Raw genomic sequence first — 15,405 nt, forward strand, 5'->3', positions numbered from 1 at the left:
GGCCAGCGCAGCCCTCCGGTGTGCGCGGTGCCGGGGCCGCAGGCAGGGCCCGCCCGCAGCCTCTCTCCCTCTCTGCCGCTGCCGCTCGGCCTCCCCGCGGCCGGCTGGGCGCTCCCCGGGGCCGGCTGGGCGCTCCCCGGGGCCGGCTGGGCGCTCCCCGTGCCCTCGGCGCTCCCCGGGGCCGGCTGGGCGCTCCCCGCGGCCGGCTGGGCGCCCCCCGTGCCCTCGGCGGGCCCTAGCAGCGGGGCCGGGGCTCGGCCGGGAGGCGCGGCGGCGGGGAGGCGCCGGGGGGCCCGGGGGGGCCGCGGGGCCCCGCGCCCTGACACACGTACCATTCGCTCAGGTTGGCGGCGGGCTGCGCGGGCGCGGAGGGCTCTGCGCGGGAGCAGGAGGCGGGGGGCTCACGGCCGGAGTCCGAGGAGGGGGACACCAAGGAGGGCGTGGAGGACTCGTAGCCGGAGCTGGGAGGAGGGGATTTGCAGTGCACTTTCATGTGTTTTCTCAGGGAGCTGGGATGGGTGTAGGACTTGTCGCAGCCTCTCACTTTGCAGTTGTAGGGCTTGTCGCTGGTGTGGACGTGAGAGTGCTTCTTCCTGTCGCTGCTGTTGGCGAAGCGCCTGTCACAGCCCTCGAATTCACATTTGAACGGCTTCTCCCCTGCAGGAGGCAATGGGCGAGCACAGCCGTTAGCGGCGGCGGCGGGGCCGGGAGCAGCGCGTCCCTCACCCCCACAGCCCCCGGCCTCCCCGAACCCCCGGCTCCGGCCCTGCCGCGGCTCTTCTCCCCGCGGAATCTCCTCTCGCTAGCTGTGCCCTTCCCCGCGGGCCCCGCCGAGCATCCCCAGGAGCCGCCGCTCCGTGCCCGCCCGGATGCGCGGCCGGCTTCGCATGCGGAGCGTCCTGCCCGGCCGGCTTCTCTTTTCTCTTTCCCCTGCCCCGGGTGTGTGTCATCACGGGGGGTTGTGCAAAAGACAAAGCTCCGAAACGAGGAAAACTTAGAGGAGAACTGCTCGTTCCGAGCAAACTTGTGCTGTCCCCGCAGATTCCGAAGTCCTGCAGAAAGAGCGGTCAGTGATTTATCCCTTCGAAGGCTTTTACGTTAAATACATTTCTCACAGTCCCCCAGGCACGTGGAAATATTTTTCATAACCTGGCTAGATCATATTTCATCCATCTCATACTTGCCCTGATTACAGTGCCATGGAAGATCCACATCCCCTTCCTTTCCCTGCTCCCCAGCTTGCTGATACCTTAAGCTAAAGTAGGAAATATTTCAGAAAGACATTGACTGTGGGGAGGGAAACGATAAAGATCCAGCAGAAGGATGACTAGGCCAGTGCACGGCACTGTCGCGAGGGTAGGATTCCCTTTCATTTCAACCTACACAGTCACTGAAGGAATTGCAATTGGGATTAAATTGTCTGATCATATAATGAGTGATGTTGTGCATAATAGAAATACAATCGTGTTGCTGGAGTCGTGTGAAAGTTTAACCTCGAATCGTGTGGACCTAGCGTGGTAGACGATATACGGGAGGTTTTCAAGGAAACGCGCCACAGCCAGATGCAGGATGAAATGCTGACGGCATTATTGTCGCTGACAATAGCAAACTGCAAAACCCTGCTTGCCAAGGGGTACCCAGGTCCTGTACCAAGCGACTATGAAAATATCCTCCTCGTCCATCAAAAGGCAAAAAATATCAGGGCGGAGACGACTCCACAAAAATACATGGCCTAACCTTAACATGAAGTGCAAACAAAGCAACTGTGCTCACCATCATGGCGCGTGTAGCCAAAAGGCCTTCCAATATTTGGTTTTGTGTGTTTGTTTTGGTTTGGTTTTTTAAAATTCCTTGGGTTGTGCGTTTGTGTTTGTCGTTTTTTAATTTTTTTCCCCCTCTCAATTCGTCATGATTAAATTTAGGAGAGACTCAGCCTACGTCGGGCTCGGCTGCGAGCAGAGGCAAATAAAGGAAGGCATTCCAAATATTTCACATGAATGCACTTTATGCAAGGTGGGTGGGAAAGGCTCACGGCTCCGCGTTTAAAGTATGCCCTTTCTGCACTGTAATAGTCAATGAGGAGCGCTGACATCCTGCACCGCTAACATTTGCACAGAGGATGGGTAAATACCTGGCGTTGGAGGGAAGGGAGGGAAAAGGTTAAAAATAAGGTCTCTCACAAAACGATGCGGATTCTGTAACCAAATACTGTCGACACAGAGCGGTGCATATGCATAGACACACGCCCGCCTATAATCTAATTAGAGTTCCACGTAAGGAAATAATTTGACCTTCAGCTTCTAAGTTGAGACAACAAATCAAGGATATTAGTGTAGTACAAGCAAGCAGTAAGTTAGGAGACCCCAGGGAAAGCCATCCTCATAAGCACTCGGCTTGTGCAAAGTGAGCTCCATTCAGGTAAAAGCGGGCTGCGCCGCACTGCGCTTTGCCGAGTTGAAAAATGTTCAACTTCGCTTAACCCCCTGAAAGAGCCACCGAAAGGTCGGTCCGTGCAGCCGGGTTTCGAGTGGGAAGAGGGCAGCATTTTCTCAGCTGCCCGGGTCGCATTCCCTGAACGCCTCAGTAAAGAGGAGCCATCCGAGCCATTTGCAAGCATTCCTTTGGCGAGAGCAGGTTTTCTCACGCGGAAATCCCTGCCCGGCAGGGAGAGGACACTGCACAGGTCCCGGCGGCCGCAGCCCGGCCACGGAGCCGCAGCCACGCACAGAGTCCCGCGGGCGACGGAGACTCCACCGCCATTTTACCCCCACACTTGTAGCCGGGCAAAAGTGTTCAGTGAAATTCAGCTCGGAATTTGTGGCATAATCCCCCGTGTCCGGGAGTGGATTAAGGTATTTACCAACTTCTCCGGGTGAGCGGTGGCGGGGGGAAGCCGGAGCTGGCTGCGGGCGAGGCGCGGGGGCGGCGGGGCCGCAGGGAGGGAACCAGGCTCCGTCCCCAGCCCCGCACCATTGTTCCTGGCCCTCGGGGAAGGCGCTGAAGCGATCCCAGCCCGAGAGCTCGTCCTGCTCGTCCCGTTGCCGCCGCCTTAACGGCCTTATCCTGCAACCTGGAAAAAACTCGTACATCGCCAGATATCCCCGTGCCTGGTCCCCAGCCTCGGAGAAATCAGAAGTCATTAATATTTAAGGAGGCAATAATTTTCCTGTTGAATCTAGAACTGTCTTCATGAATAATTCGTAGTGAGTTCTATTAGGGTTTCAGAAACATTGCGTTTTTGACAACTTCTGGGTGTTTAATAGAAACGGTGGAACCATAAAGGCCCCGCAGGAGTTTGCACAATACAGCAATTAATCACCGAGAAAGTTAAAGCCAAAAGTACAGACGCGCCGAATGGCGTTTAATAAACGCAAATCTCTGCTCTCGGGTTTGCCCTGAACCTGCATCTCCGATGTAGGTCAGTTTTCCCAAGAATTTAAGCATTTTCTGCTTCAGAGACTTCAAACAGTGACGCCGTTAAAGAGCAGTAAAAGTTTGTTTGCTTAAGAAAAACACCGTCATTAAGAGATGAGCTCTCCCGGTTAATGGCTGTACCTGTGCCGATCCAACAGGGAACTGGCTGCGATACAAGGGATGTGACCCGGGGACACCCCTTTTTCGAGGAAAAAGGGGGCCAAGAAGGCAGCCGAGGAACACAACTCTGCTGTCGTCCGCCACCTCCCCTCACCCCCCCGTCCCGCACACAGACTTACTCCTCACAGAGCGATGGAAAAATAATGAGGTGACGAGTGACGGTCGCTGTAAAATCTCACTGCTATGTTTAGACGATAGCGATACGAAATTAGTGTATGTTCTGCATATTATATCACGTCGCGCTCTATCATAAAAAATGCAACTCCTGGAAGGTCAAGCCCTGCACCGAGCATGGGGGAAGGGGAGTTTTATGAACTGGAAGGCGAAAAAAATCGTTTGGCTGTAAGCAGATCTTACAATAGGATTATGTAGTTTCCCTCGCAGTGCATAAGGCCGTACAGAAGGGGGTGGGAGGTGGAAAACCCTACACTGGAACAGATTAAATTTTCCAAAAAGGGCTTATTTCTTATCTTCTTCTTTAGAGAAGGAAAAAAAAAAAAAAAAAAAAAAAAAAAAAAAAAAAAAAAAAAAAAAAACACCAAGCCAGCGCTATAGACTACAAACACAGGCTGCTAAACTAATTAATACAACTTCACAAGCTGCTCCTGGAAGTGTGAAAACTTTCTACGTGCAATTTCATTAATTATAAATGCTTTCCTGGCCGGAAGAGTTCAAACGTAGTTTTGCAAGATCGTCCATCGTGTTACTTTATTTTCTGTTAACTAGAACTAACAGATGTTTCTGACACATGTCCCAATTTCACTTCACAGATCTGCAAATGACATTTCAGAATGTACAGGCCGAAACAATACAAGGATTTCTTTCTTTCTTTTCTTTTTTTCCTCCCCCCCTCACGAGAATCAGAAATCGCAGCTCCCCATATTTGCGAATGCAGAAAGTCGTTGGAAGGCAATGCTCATTAAAAATGTCAGTGTTATTCAGATCAAACATTTGAAACTCCCTCTGCCCAAAACAGAACTGTTGAACGAAAAGGTCGCAGCTTTGTTATTCTCACAATGTTCGAGCAGCAGCATCTCAGCGACATCAGTCAAAACTGACTAGACAAGTTGTAACTTCCATTGTTCACTTTTAATTTGTGAGCTTGCACAATGATTTCATTTTTTTCCCCCAGACTACTTTAAATCGAAAAAAAAAAAAAATCCTCGCCTGTGTGAATTAGCAGTAATAGTAGCTATATCACTCCATATTTACACAGATCTACCCACATAAAGATTACAGCAGCCTCTCCACACAACCAGAAAAAAATATGGACGAGAATTCTGAGATTTGCTCTCGCTCTCCCCTTCCCCCCCCTTTCCTCCCCCTTCTCCAAACGGTAAAGAAGCAAACAAATCTGAGAATTTATTTTCCAGATGTACTTGGCGTGCATTCAATAACAACTCAAAGGATACATTAAAAAAAAAAAAAAACAACCAAAAAACCAAAAAAAAAAAAAAAAAAAAAAAAAACCCAAAAACAAACAGTACGGTGAATAACAGAGAGAAAGAGAGTAAAGAGAGCTTTACATACTGACCTGTATGAGTTCTTTTGTGTATTTTGAGATTCTCTGATCTGGCAAACACTTTGCCACAGCCTGGGAAAGGGCAGGGGAAAGGTTTTTCACCTGTGTGGACTCTGATGTGATTTACGAGTTTATATTTGGCCTTGAAAGGTTTCCCTTCTCTCGGACACTCTTCCCAGAAACATATGTGATTGGACTGCTCGGGTCCTCCAACGTGCTCCACCGTGACATGAGTCACCAGCTCGTGCATCGTGCTGAAAGTTTTCGAGCATAATTTTTTGGGAGTCTGGTCCAACTCAATCCACTTACAGATGAGTTCCTGTTTGATGGGCTGCCTCATGTAACGAAAGAAGGCACCCGGGCCGTGGTGTGGAGCCAGGTTCACGTTCAGATTCATACCACCGTAGTTATGAAGCGAAGCAGCAGCAAAATGATCTGTCCTGGAGGCTGGTACTTGAGTGAAATGTTCAGACCTGGCGTACATTTCTCCAGGTAACCCCAGTCTGAGCTGTCCGTTTAGATGGCCACCTGGAGCTGCATGGGGAGGCTGCTCATGGAGTCCAGTGAACAGAGAGGGATTCCCGGCTTCTGAGTGGTGGTGGTGACCATGGTGTCCGGGGTAGCTACCTGTTGTTGAGACAAACAGTCCGTGGTGAGAACTTGCAGCGGGGTGCTGCTCGGTCAGCCCTGGCATGAGTGGGGCCGGCAGGTCTCTGCGTATGAAGAAGTCCCTACCTGCTGCCAGAGCCTGGGCTGGGTGAGAGACGGGGTAAGGGGCTGCCGGTGACTGCGCCGGGCCAAACGCTGCCGTGTGACTAGAGACCACCTCGGCTTGGCCTGCCATATGATGATGATGATGATGATGATGATGGTGGTGGAGCTGGTGGTGGGGATGAGGGGCAGGGCTGATCTTAAGGGCCGCGGGGTGATGCTGAGGAGGAGGATGAGGATGGTGGCGGTTCCCCATGTGTTCTGGCCGGAGCTGCTGCGGCCCGAGGCGGGACTCGGCGGCGCGTTCCCCCGGCAGCGTGGGCGCCGTGGTGCGGGGGTGCCCGGCGGCGCCCGGGAAGCCTGTCATGCTCTGAGGGGGGTGCTGATGGTGGCGAGGAGGCCCCGCCAAGTCTACTAATCTCAGCGCCGTGTTCCGCCTGGAGAGAGCGGCAGGGTCCATCACCGGGATCCCCGGAGCATCCACGCTCATTAGCTTCTAACGCTAAAAAGTCACCTGACAGCGGGAGGAGAGACACACAGGGCAGCGAGGGAGGGGGGTGCTGGGAGCGGGGGAAACAACTTTTTTCTTTCTTTTTTTTTTTTTTTTTTTTCTTTTCTTTTTTTTTTTTTTTCCTCCTCTCTCCCAAAATCAAAAAGTTTCCCGGTCCTGCTGCCCTGGCGGCGGGACGCGCGGGCGGCTGTGCCAGCGGGGGAGCTCGGGGTGCCGGCGGGAGGCTTTGGCGGCGGCCGGGGAGGTGCCAGGCGCGGCCCGTCCCGCCCGGGGCCGCGGAGGCCCTCACGGCGCGGCGGGACCGGACTGCCCGCGCTCCGGCCGCGCCGCCGCGCCGCCGGCCGCGCGCCCGCCGCGCCCGCCCATTGGCTGCCGCCGCGTGACGTCACCGCGACAGGTCCCGCCGCCGCCCGAAGGGGAGATCGCCGGTGCCGCGGGGGGCGCGCGCGGGGACGGGCTGCGCATGCGCCGCCGCCGCCGCGCCAACGCTTCCCCCGGCGGCCCCTCCGCGGCCCGGCCCGGGGATGTCGGCCCGGGGATGTCGGCCCGGGGACACGGCCCGGGAATGTCGGCCCGGGGCACTCGGCCCGGGGGTGTCGGCCCGGGAATGTCGGCCCGGGGGACTCGGCCCGGGGATGTCGGCCCGGGGGACTCGGCCCGGGGGTGTCGGCCCGGGAATGTCGGCCCGGGGGACTCGGCCCGGGGATGTCGGCCCGGGGGACTCGGCCCGGGGACTCGGCCCGGGGCTCTCGGCCCGGGGGACTCCGCCCGGGGCCGGGCACTGCGGGGCTTCCGCCTGCTGCCGGGGAAATCAAAGCCTCGGCGGGAGTCGAGGGCATCGCCCCGGCCTCCGCCTCGCCTCTGCCCTGAGACACGGGGCGGCCGCGGGGTTCGGCCCCGGGAGAGCACTGGCCGCCCGGCCGGAGCAGCGGCAGTCGGGCGGTGCCGGTGCCGGTCCTGCCGCCGGGCCCTCGGCACTCGTTGGCAGCGGGCACAGGGCCCTGGCAACAAGCCGCAGCGGCCGCTCGCTGGCCACGCGTGTCCGGCCCGGACCCGGGCCACCGCCCGCTGCCTGAGCCCGGACAGAGGATCCCTGAGGAACTGCCCATCCGCTTCCCCCATCTCTGACAAGTTTTAGCAGGTATCTGATTACTGGCCGCCGGAGCAATGAGAGAAATCGTGGTGTTCAGGCTGAATCTGAATGTTTAACCCAGAAGAGGGAGTCTCTCCCTTTCCCTCTCTCACTTTCTCTCACGAGCACTTCCAGGGCAGTTCCGGGTAAAATCCCCATCCTTGCCTTGAAGGAAGAGCCAAACATTCATAATGGACTTGGTTCTGAGGAGTCTCACCTGAAGGAAGTAACACGGTCTGTAGTGGAAGTACAGTAACATGGTCTTCCACGTGCTAGTAGTGGAAGTGTAGGTTTGGGTTTCGGCTGAACACGCTGAGGCCTTACAGGTTTAGAAAAGCTTAGGGCTTCAGCACAGGAGGAAGTATCTGCTTAAGTTTTTAAGAAGGGGATTGTAAACTTAAAAAAAGTAAATGAATGGAGATGGGAAAAGGTTCTCCTGCTCCAAGAAAGAAAAACACCTCTTTAAATATCTACCCGTTGTATTACCACTGCACTTGAATCTTGACACAAAACCGGCTCCACCAATAACCTCACATTTTTATGAGATACAGCAATGATTAATTCTCTACCCATCCCGTCAAACTCTCATCATTTTAATATATTGACTCGCTGTCCACTTGACAGTGGATACTACCAGATGCATGCCAGGTAAAGCTCCCAGCATAGAATTTTGCATTTCCACAAGAATTTAACAGTGTTGGTGATCAATAGCCTTTATGTGGAGTAGTAAAACAAGAAACTATTTGGCAACTTCCACCCAGCTACTTTCATAACAGAAGCTACAAGCCAATTATTGGCAACCACAAGATTAAAGTTTAGGACATACGTAACTAGATAGGGAACATCTTTGCCGCAGCCTTGCATATTCTGGGTTGGCCGCAATTACACCTTTTGTCTCTGCTTGCATTTACTATACCTGAGTTGTAAAACTAGGCTGATATTCAGGTAGCTAGCTAAAGATACATCCTTGCGCGCATATTTCTGGGTGGAGATGATAAAAAGTGACAAATTATGCAATTAGCTCGCCAACCTTACATAACATGTTTACACAGACATTTTAAACCTCACACCGTCCTCACAATATCTCAACTGTCAAGTCTACTTGCTTTATGAAATGGATTTGACAGTCCTATTCGTGACCATCTCAATAGGAGTGTACCGAATAGACAAACATTAGGAAAGTATGAATCTGTTACTTACAAATGTATTGAGACTGTGAACCCCAAATAAAGCTGCTTTCCTTATACCTCCTTAAAACACTGCATCTCTACATACTTGTTTTCCATCAGTTGTGACACTTCTCAGTCAAGGGAGATAACATCTGGAAGAGTTTGCCAATTAAAAATAAAAGTCAGAACCATTTTGCCCCAAGTTCATTTCAAACGCTGTGATGATTTCTTGCCAGACACTCCTGGCTCTCAGCTCGCCCCTCACTCAGGGTGTCTCTCACACCCGTTTCCAGGCGGCGTAGGAGAACCTGGCCCTCCGTGTCCCTCCCTGTCCGGTGAGGTGGGTGTGAGCGCAGGTCGCGTGTTTGGGGACAGCGGCGGGGGCCGCCACACGGCTGCGGGGAGGGGACAAACGGGGACGAGGAGGGCAGCGGGCCCAGACCCGGACGGGCTCCGCGCTTCGCCCACAGTGTTCTGAAAACCGGAGCGCCTGTCTGTGCAGCCCTTTGGCAGCTCGAGCTTACACTGCTGCCACTCGGGAGGTGACCGAGGTCTCCTGCGTCTTGGCAGCGGCCTGAGCCCGGATCGACCACACACACCGGGCTCTCGGCAAGCTCTCAGATGTGTCAATACCAGCTTCCGCAGGGCCAACACACTGGCAGCTTGAGCCTGGGTACGAATTTTCCTGTGGCCGCTGTGTGTCCGCGACTCCGTCCTCAGGCCCCGGCCCCAAAGCTGGCCCGGGCTCGAGGTTTGTTCTGAAGAAGTGACATGTTGTAAAGACCAGTCACAAGCACTTCTCCGGCCCCCGACCCGGCTCTGGCGGGAGAACGTCGCGCCTGTGCGAGGTGAGAGGCTGAGCTGTCCCCGCTGTGCCATGCGGGCCGCAGAGCTCCGCCCGCCGCACCTCGGGCTCCGGGGCCGCCGGGGACAGCCGCAGCCTCCGGCCTCTGCCCGCCCCATCCCGCGCCGCCGGGCTGCCGGGGCCTGCGGCATGCAACCGGCTGCACTTCCCTGGGCAGGGTGGGAACAGCCCCGGCTGCTCATCGGCTTTACCTCAGCCCTGTTCTTTCGGTAGTAATCTACCTAAAAATCAAGATGCTTGTCGCTATTTCTAACATCGCTTCGAAGGCAGCCCCCTCTATAGCTGTGCTCAGCTCAAGGCACAGGTCCTGCCCTCGGGAAGCGCTGCAGAGAGCCACATTTGGCCTTCATCCACCTCGAGTTCTACCACTTCCACCTCTGCGGAAACTTCCCGACCAGCCAGCTACAAAATCTCCACCCGGTACCCGAGGGAGTAATGGGCCCGGGAGGAATGCTCTGAACACTTCAGACAGGCTCCGAGGGTTATTTTTTAGGCTTTAGATCCCGAACGAGAGGAGGGGAACTGATCAGTCTGAAAGCCCTGTATCTTTACTGTGACAAAGAGAAAAAACACGAGGAGCAGAAACAGAGAGGACCAAGAAAGTCACCCTGCGCAATTCCTTATCCTTTCAACTCACTTGGCAGGGAAGGATGAGGGAAGCAGACGCAGGACCTGAGCCCGAGTCCCTGCCTGCCCCGGCAGAAGGCACTGCTGGTTAGGAAGAGCTGGTTCAAGAAAGCCTGTCGTCAATCCCAGCTTCACCTCAGGGAGGAGAGGGTACCGAGTAGCTCGAGAGCACACTCTGCCTTTGTTTTTATTCCCTTGCCCCATTTCCACTTATGGGCACTTCTTTATTTCTGGGTTCCCGAACAATGGAAAGTCAGCTACCAGACAAGCAACGGTTTGTGCCTAGGTTTGCCTCTCACATTTTGTGACCTAGAGCTACCCTAGGACAAACAAATCATATGCTTATTTTAAATAGAATATTTCATTCAGGACCTCAAGATTAAGGTATTCCTGTCAGATAAGCTGTCAGTCACTAACTACTTAGACACCACATTGTGGAAGCCTGGTATCCCTGGTAAAGATGATACATATCATGTAAACCCCATCAACAAGATCAAAGTCTTCTTCTTTAATAGGATCCAATACATGTCAAACCTCATTCCAATCAAATCGTCCGTAAATGAATTCAAGATGAATATGTCATAGAATAATGTGACAGTGCAATCACATGGGGTCAGGGGTTGTTGTTTCAATGAGAGAGTCGTCAAATATTAATTCTAGAACCTCCAAATGAATAGGCATTGAGCAGGATTAGGCAGCTGCTGGTGGGGAGTTCTGTCGCTGATTTGTGTTTATGCAAGTACCTTAAACACTAAGCTGAAAAAAATACAGTCTCCTTTGAACTGTAAAAAGGACATATTTTAACTTACTTGACTTTTCCAGGATGTTTCTGTAAAGTCGTTTTCTTTTCCTCATTACAAGGGGAGTCTTGTGCCTCATTTCCTGACTTTGTTCCTGTTTGGGGAAAGAGGTGGAAAGTTAAGAGCAAAACCATTTGTGTGTGATATGAAGTGAGTAAGGCGCTCTATATGTTGGGTATCATGGATTCAAAAAGAAAAGGAAATAAAACCCCAAGAAACCAACCCATAAAACCAAGCGAAAACACAAGTTAGGCAATGAGAGGGGAAGAGAAGCTTCCTCCGAGGGGAAACTGGAGGCTGTCTCCCCAGCAAAGCAGCACATGTTTTATGGAGTCATGAAGTTTCCATGGCTGATTTAGAGGGAAAAAAAATATGAAAGGACATCTTTTCAGTTCTCCTTTGATCTGACATTCACCTTCTGGCAGGCTATTGTAAGGCAAGTTTTTACCCACTCGGCTATATTGTTTACAGATCCTTCCGTCCCGAAATTAAATTCCGGACTCTCTGCGAGCCTCCAGCACAAGTTGTTGTCTCAGCAAGGATTAGTAGAGTACCACCCTGGCACTTCTCCCTGCCTATAATTTTCAGCTTGCTCTTTGCTCTCTGTAAGGCAGAGCACTGCCACTGCTACAGGCAGAACTTTGCACAGCTTTCTTTGAGCGGCAGCAATAGCTCTGAGAGCAGGTCTGGGGCTGGATGCAGTGTCTGAGCCTGAATTTTTGCAGATATCTTTGAAATTCTCAGGATTTTGTTTGTTTGGGTTTTAATAAGAAAAGCACACGAGAATCTGGAATCAGATACTTAAAATGACGTAATAATAATAATAATAATAATAATAACTATTGTTATTACTACTATTATTATAGGGACTCCAGAGCTAGTAAACAAAAATCTGAACTAAGACAAACACTTGATGATATCAATTACGGAACTTCATCATTGTATCACAGTCATAATCTTCCATAAATAATTTGATGTCCTCAATATTTTCGCTGCTGTGATGAAAATTACTTCCAAAACTTTAGCAATCTCTTAGGAATTAAAATTCCTAGTCAACTTCCATTCATCCTCGCACTTTTCTCAAGCGAGCGGCCAACATTGCCCCGCCAGTGAGAGGTTTGCAGGAGTTGTGCTTCATTGGTTCGGGTGGGAGGCTGGAGGAGCGCTCAGTTCCCAAGTGTTTGCCAAAACTTGTTGAAACCGGACAAAAAAAAAAAAAAAAAAAAAAAAAAAAAAAAAAAAAAAAAAAAAAAAAAAAATCGCTGCATTTAATATTTCAAATGGTTACCAGATGACAAAAAGGAAGGCAAAACAGTTCTGCATTTCAGAGTAAATATTGGCTAAAAGTCTGGCTCGACCTCTCATGTGCCCTGTGCCGTCGGCGGAGCAGGAGGGTGAGGATGTCCCCTTGCCCAGACTGTTGGGATGTACCGGTTCCCCCCCGGCGCCGCGCTGGGGCTGCGATGGGACCCGCCCCGTTCCCTGAACTCGCTCCCGCACCGGGCCGGAGGTGCTCGGGCTGAGCGGGGCCGGAGCAGCCGCCGCCGCCCCGCGGGATGCCGGCGGCCCCGGGCGGGGTGTGCCACCCGGACCGAGTGGGTGCCCCCCGCCACCGGCGTGTCACGCAACCCGTGCTTTCCGCGGCCGCTCGGGGCGGAGGGAGCGTTCCCCGGGAAGGACTCGAAATAAAGTTCCTCGTCTCCGAGCGAAGAGACGAGCCCGACCGACGGGCTGTGCTCTCCGGGGCTGAGGGACCGTGCTTGACAAAGCAGTCGGCGAGAAGCCCTCGCCGGTCCCCACCGGCCGGCTCCGTGCCGCTGCCCGGCGCTGGCACGCTCGGCTCGGGTCAGAGGTCACCTTCGGATGTGCCGCCCCGGGCAGAGATTTGGGAGCTTTCCCCCTCCCCCGGGCGGCTTCAGGCACGGGAATGCCCCTCGGGGCCGGGGCAGGCGGCAGACCCGGTTCCCCGGGCGGCCCCCGGCCCTGCCTGCGGGGGGCGGGGAGAGGCCGGAGGGGCCGGCCGAGCTCCGGGCCCCGGCGCTGCCGCCCCCCCTATAAAGCGGGGTTCTCGCTGCCGCTTCCCCGGAGCGCCCCCGCGGCACCGGGCGCGGCGCTGGGCGAGCTTCTGGGCGGGGAGCGCTTCCCCCGGGACGCCTCCCAACGGGGCTCGCCATTGTCAGCCTCGTCCGCCTGCGCGTGTCGCCCCGGGCTCCCGGCCCCGCCCGGGCTGCCGCGGGACCCGTCCGCTCCCGGTGCTCGCCCGTCCGAAGCCAGCCCGGCCGCCGTCGGGGTGGGGAGCGCCTCGGCCGCTCTCTGCGCACCCCGCTGCCCTGTCCCGCGGACCTCCAGGCCGAGCCTCCCCTCGCACGAACAGGGGCGGGCGCGGCTCCCGGAGTCCCACAGAAGGTGTCGAACCCCCCCTTCGGTGCCTCCCGGGCTCTTGGCCCTCCGCCCGCCCGCCGAGGTGCCGCACGGGGGCGAGGGGCAGCCGGGGCTCTGCCCCCCTCCAGCACCGCAGGGCTCCAGCCCTCCTCCCCGGGGTGGCCAAGCCTCCTCCCGAGGACGCCCCCCGACGACAGGGAGCTATCGTCCAGCCCTCGGGGCAGGCGATGGGGGCTAGCCGGCTGCCCGGACTGCACAGGCACCCTCTACACCCAGGCACTTACCCCGGAGACCTGTTGAAGGTTTCCCCTCATTTCTGAACTGGCAAAAATAAAAGTGGGGGTGGAGGGGAAGGGAAAAGAAAGAAGGAATGAAAGGAGAAAACAATAACCCCCCCCCTAAGAACCCACCACCTCTTTGGCGCTTCCATCGAGGCGGTCATCCTTCATTTCTTCTTTTCTTGCTTTCTGGAAGCAGTTAGGGAATGTATGATGAAGCAGAAATGAGCCGTCAGGATGATATTTTAATGGCTTATATGTCACGTTGGTGCATGTGGCTTTGAACTGGAGCAGCTTTCGTTTCCTGCAGAGAGCGCACCGCAAATCCCACTTGATAACTTCTACAACCCACAACATTTTTTTTTTTTTTTTACATTCACTCTTACACTGTATATTTAGATACGCTTCCTAAAAATACCTTCTCGTCTGCCTTCTCGTCTATTTTGCACCGACCTGGAATCACTGGTTTCCCCTTGCACTGGGAGGCAGGCTAGCACTGAACTATCCAACTTTGTAGCTCTCCGAATGCCATCGCCCAGCACGCTTCACAATAACGCTGACAACTCTGTCCTTCGCTCCATTTTAGCACCAAGTACAGAAAGTGGTGCAACACCCGCCTTCAGACTATGTCCACACCCAGGCGCTCCCTAGAGCGGGTATACCTGTTGCTATAAGCTATTGCAATTCCATCAAATAGATTTCTTAGAATAAATGCAAACGTGTAGACTCAGCTCACCATTATTTAAAAAAAAAAAAAAAAAAAAAAAAACAAAAAACCTTGCCAAACCCCACCAAACCCTGTAAACCCTCCCAAGATCCAAGGAAAATTCCATAATAGATCTGCTTTGAAAGCTATCTCCACGCACCGAGCACAGGCACATGGCGTCTGCAGATAAACTGCAGTGAAACATTCCATCAAGGCGAATCAAAGTTTATTTATTGTCGTTGATGTTTGTCTGCTTGTTTTCTAGCCGCAATGGCCATTTTATACCTCTCAAAATGAGGCAGGTCTCACCCGAGAAGGGTTCTCGCAAAAGCGTTGCTGGTCTGGCTCCCCAGTACCTGCGCTGCGGATTGCTTACCAGCGGCTTTAATTAGAGAGGATGAGTTTAAAGTTTCTTTGTTTGGTACTAGGAATTGGAGGGGCTCGGATTGAGCTGCGAAGGAGGCAAGTGAAGGGCTGAACAAAGGCGAAATGTATGGAGGCTGACTCTTAGCGAGCTTTTGGTGTTTTCGTTACTAGAAAATAATTAGAGCTAATGAATATGCAGGCGACTGAGTAAATAAATAATTTGCCAGTTTTATATATATACGCACATGGCGACATATGTAAGTGTATCTATACATGCACACACAAAGAGGTCTATATTTTAAAGTTTCTTGAGATTTTTTTTTAAGAGCCGAAGCACCGTTTAAAATATTGTACAAATGTTGCTTAGCTTAATTGACTAAGCTACAAAGGTTTTCTGCTTTTAAATACCATACTTCTACCTTTCAACAATCATTTTAATATATAGTCAATGGCTCTTTGTAGCGGGAACAAAAAAGAACTATCCACAGTTTTTCAATAGACTTTGAGCTGGGGAAAGACAGGTTAATCGAGGGTTGCATCTAGAAAACAACCAAGTGTTGTATGTTTGCACTGAATCCAAATGTCTGCATTTTTCTAACTAAATCAAAGGGAGTGTTATTTCTTTTTCTGCTCACTCATCTGAAGGTAAGTAAATTTTCTCTGGCGATCAAAAGCCTGGTCAGCAACAAAGACACCGCCTGCTTTTTCCACCGTCCTGGTGTGGCAAGTTGAGGAATTTCAA

At 53.2% G+C, this 15,405-nt stretch overlaps 1 protein-coding gene across 1 annotated transcript; it reads right to left on the reverse strand.

The window, feature by feature from the left end:
• Positions 1 to 235: 235 nt before the first annotated feature.
• Positions 236 to 6,317, reverse strand: ZIC4 (Zic family member 4). Its single transcript, XM_066326505.1, has 2 exons — positions 5,129 to 6,317; positions 236 to 657 (listed from the first exon to the last, which is right to left on the reverse strand). The coding sequence occupies exons 1-2, from the start codon at positions 6,315 to 6,317 to the stop codon at positions 236 to 238; spliced, it is 1,611 nt and encodes a 536-aa protein (XP_066182602.1).
• Between the last annotated feature and the right edge of the window lie 9,088 nt (positions 6,318 to 15,405).

This window comes from Sylvia atricapilla, chromosome 10 (genome assembly GCF_009819655.1).
Source record: "Sylvia atricapilla isolate bSylAtr1 chromosome 10, bSylAtr1.pri, whole genome shotgun sequence".
Taxonomy (NCBI): domain Eukaryota; kingdom Metazoa; phylum Chordata; class Aves; order Passeriformes; family Sylviidae; genus Sylvia; species Sylvia atricapilla.